Below are 4,131 nucleotides of genomic sequence, written 5' to 3' on the forward strand. Positions count from 1 at the left end.
CCAAGCAGCGTACGTCATCCCCGAGCCTTCCTTACACACTATTGAAGAGGGGATTAACTCAACGCCTTGCGGAACGCCCACACCACTGAAATACGACCCTTAATCACTTCTAACTTAAGGCACTTACGCTCCCTTAAAGCCATCTTCAAGAGAATCTGAACTTGGGGTGGAGGTGGAGGTGGAGTGGGGAGGGGGAGACAGGGCTAAGGAACGACCGTGTGAGTGGAGGTGGACCTCCAGTGCAGACGGAGGAGGCTCCTGAGCCTTACGGAGCCACAACAGGCGGGAGTTCCGAAGAGTCAGGAGCATCATAGGCTCATATAATGTTGGCGCTGCAGAGATGGATACGACACATTCATCGAGGTAGCTCCCTGCCAGGCTGGCTTGCCCGTCCACCTGGATGATGGCTTGCCCGTCCACTTGGATGATGGCTTGCCCGTCCACTTGGATGATGGCTTGCCCGTCCACTTGGATGATGGCTTGCCCGTCCACCTGGCTGATGGCTTGCCCGTCCACCTGGCTGATGGCTTGCCCGTCCACCTGGATGATGGCTTGCCCGTCCACTTGGATGATGGCTTGCCCGTCCACTTGGATGATGGCTTGCCCGTCCACTTGGATGATGGCTTGCCCGTCCACCTGGCTGATGGCTTGCCCGTCCACCTGGCTGATGGCTTGCCCGTCCACTTGGATGATGGCTTGCCCGTCCACTTGGATGATGGCTTGCCCGTCCACTTGGATGATGGCTTGCCTGTCCACTTGGATGAAGGCTTGCCCGTCCACTTGGATGATGGCTTGCCCGTCCACCTGGCTGATGGCTTGCCCGTCCACTTGGATGATGGCTTGCCCGTCCACTTGGATGATGGCTTGCCCGTCCACCTGGCTGATGGCTTGCCCGTCCACTTGGATGATGGCTTGCCCGTCCACTTGGATGATGGCTTGCCCGTCCACCTGGCTGATGGCTTGCCCGTCCACTTGGATGATGGCTTGCCCGTCCACTTGGATGATGGCTTGCCCGTCCACTTGGATGATGGCTTGCCCGTCCACTTGGATGATGGCTTGCCTGTCCACTTGGATGATGGCTTGCCCGTCCACCTGGCTGATGGCTTGCCCGTCCACCTGGCTGATGGCTTGCCCGTCCACTTGGATGATGGCTTGCCCGTCCACTTGGATGATGGCTTGCCCGTCCACTTGGATGATGGCTTGCCCGTCCACTTGGATGATGGCTTGCCCGTCCACTTGGATGATGGCTTGCCCGTCCACTTGGATGATGGCTTGCCCGTCCACTTGGATGATGGCTTGCCCGTCCACTTGGATGATGGCTTGCCCGTCCACTTGGATGATGGCTTGCCCGTCCACCTGGCTGATGGCTTGCCCGTCCACCTGGCTGATGGCTTGCCCGTGCACCTGGCTGATGGCTTGCCCGTCCACCTGGATGATGGCTTGCCCGTCCACCTGGCTGATGGCTTGCCCGTCCACCTGGCTGATGGCTTGATCGTCCATCTTGTTGGCTTGACCGACTACCTAATTTGCTTGACAGATCACCTGCTTGACTTCACTGAAGAACACTCAAGTCTGCCTTGAACCATCTGATGAGCCATTTTCGACATTGTGATCTTGATAGTTATGCGGTCAAGGCTCTCTGAGCGCCATGTGGTCAAGGCTCTCAAGAGAGCTATGTGGTCAAGGCTCTCAAGAGCACCATGTGGTCGAGGCTCTCAAGACCGCCATGAGGTCAAGGCTCTCAAGAGCGCCATGTAAGTGAAGCTCTCAGACGACTATCGTCTTTAAGAATCAAATTTGGATTTAGTGTTCAATGAGTCAGGCGATAAGACTATCTCCGGTGTTTATCAGCAGTTGACATTTTGAATGTTACTTTGTTTAGCTTTTTTGGTGTGTGTGTGTGTGTGTGTGTGTGTGTGTGTGTGTGTGTGTGTGTGTGTGTGTGTGTGTGTGTGTGTGTGTGTGTGTGTGTGCTGGATAGAAACATATTTAGTAGATATAATAGAGGAAAAGTAGATTGGTTAGAAAGGCGTAGTCCAAGAGTTAATAGCTCGATTTTGCAGACACAAATAGCGAATACAAATAGTCAACACACACACACACACACACACACACACACACACACACACACACACACACACACACACACACACAGAAATAATTACATATTTCTGGACTGCCAAAAAGCCTTTGATACAGTACCACATAGGTTACTATACAAACTAGAGAGGCAGGCAGGTGTAGTCGGAAATGCACTATCATGGGTAAGGAATTACCTAGAAGACAGGTGTCAGAAGGTGACGGTGAGGGGCGAGGAGTCGGACTGGCGTAGAGTAACAAGCGGGGTCCCTCAAGGATCGGTGCTGGAACCCATTCTATACCTCATTTATGTAAATGACTTGACTGCAAGAAGTTGAGTTTTTTATGTCGATGTTTGCAGATGATGTAAAACTAATGAGGAGGGTTGAGATAGATGAGGATTGCAAGATTCTCCAGGCTGAATTGAGCAGGTTGCAGTGCTGGTCCGAGAAGTGGTTGCTAGAGTTCAACACTAACAAGTGCAAGGTGATGGAAATGAGGACAGGAGCCAGGAAACCGATAGGCCAATACACGATGAAGGGAAACTACCTCTCTTTAACGTCTAGAGAAAAAGATCTGTGAGTGGACATAACACCAAACCTAACTCCAGAGGCTCATATAACTAGAATAACGTCAGCCGCATACTCTACTCTGGCAAAAGTCAGAACATCCTTCAGAAATTTGAATAAGGAGGCTTTTGGATCACTGTACACCACCTATGTGAGGCTAGTCTTAGAGTATGCCGCCCCATCCTGGAACCCCCATATAAAAAAACGCATAAGGAAGCTCGAAAAGGTGCAGAAGGTTGCAACGAGACTCGTCCTAGAGCTGCGAGGGATGAGGTACGAAGGCAAACTGAAGGAACTAGACCTGACCTCGTTAGAAAGGAGGAGGGAGAGGAGGGACATGATACAGACGTATAAAATACTTAAGAGAGATTGACAAAATGGAAACAGGAAATGTTTACAATGAATATCAATGGAACAAGGGGGCACGGATGGAAGCTTGAGATGCAGATGTTTCATAGAGATGTTTGAAAGTTTTCCTTTAGCGTGAGGGTAGTGAGTAAATGTAATGATCTAAAGGAACAGATTGTAAAGGCTAACTCCATTCATAACTTTAAAAGCAAGTATGATAGGGAAACAGGTGAAGAGTCATTGCATTAGACAACCAACGGCTAGAAGAGCGGGGTCCAAGAGCTAGAGGTCGATCCTGCAGGCAGAAACAAGTGAGTTACACACACTTACCATCAGCTGTCGGACGAATACCATTATTTCCTCATGACATGTTCACTCTCGTAAATCATCTCATTTAGACTACTAATGTGGGAAAACGTGGAGGATGGGGGGGGGGGAGAGGAGGTGAAGGAGAAGGAGGGGGGTGGAGAAGGAAAGAAGGAGAGGGACGAGACGGTAAAGGAAAAGAAGGAGGAGGGAGGGAAGGGGGAGGAGAAGTTGGAGGGGGCGAGGAAGGTGGAGGCGGAGGGGATGAAGAAGAAGGAGGAGCAGGAAGGAAAATTAAGGTAAATCACTTCCTCTCAAGGTCCTCCTGGCCGGGATCGAGCGCCCCCAAGCCTCCCGTCTCATGGCTGGCCACTTGTAGTCCCACTCTCCCACCCCAAGCCTCCCGTCTCATGGCTGGCCACTTGTAGTCCCACTCTCCCACCCCAAGCCTCCCGTTTCATGGCTGGCCACTTGTAGTCCCACTCTCCCACCCCAAGCCTCCCGTCTCATGGCTGGCCACTTGTAGTCCCACTCTCCCACCCCAAGCCTCCCGTCTCATGGCTGGCCACTTGTAGTCCCACTCTCCCACCCCCAAGCCTCCCGTCTCATGGCTGGCCACTTGTAGTCCCACTCTCCCACCCCCAAGCCTCCCGTCTCATGGCTGGCCACTTGTAGTCCCACTCTCCCACCCCCAAGCCTCCCGTCTCATGGCTGGCCACTTGTAGTCCCACTCTCCCACCCCCAAGCCTCCCGTCTCATGGCTGGCCACTTGTAGTCCCACTCTCCCACCCCAAGCCTCCCGTCTCATGGCTGGCCACTTGTAGTCCCA

General features: G+C 52.6%; 1 protein-coding gene across 1 annotated transcript; it reads right to left on the reverse strand.

The window, feature by feature from the left end:
- Positions 1-308: 308 nt before the first annotated feature.
- LOC123761815 (transcriptional regulatory protein AlgP-like) lies at positions 309-3,350 on the reverse strand. The gene is made up of 2 exons (XM_045748035.2): positions 3,327-3,350; positions 309-1,517 (listed from the first exon to the last, which is right to left on the reverse strand). The coding sequence occupies exons 1-2, from the start codon at positions 3,348-3,350 to the stop codon at positions 309-311; spliced, it is 1,233 nt and encodes a 410-aa protein (XP_045603991.2).
- Between the last annotated feature and the right edge of the window lie 781 nt (positions 3,351-4,131).

The sequence above is a fragment of the Procambarus clarkii genome, chromosome 24 (assembly GCF_040958095.1).
Source record: "Procambarus clarkii isolate CNS0578487 chromosome 24, FALCON_Pclarkii_2.0, whole genome shotgun sequence".
Classification (NCBI taxonomy): Eukaryota; Metazoa; Arthropoda; class Malacostraca; order Decapoda; family Cambaridae; genus Procambarus; species Procambarus clarkii.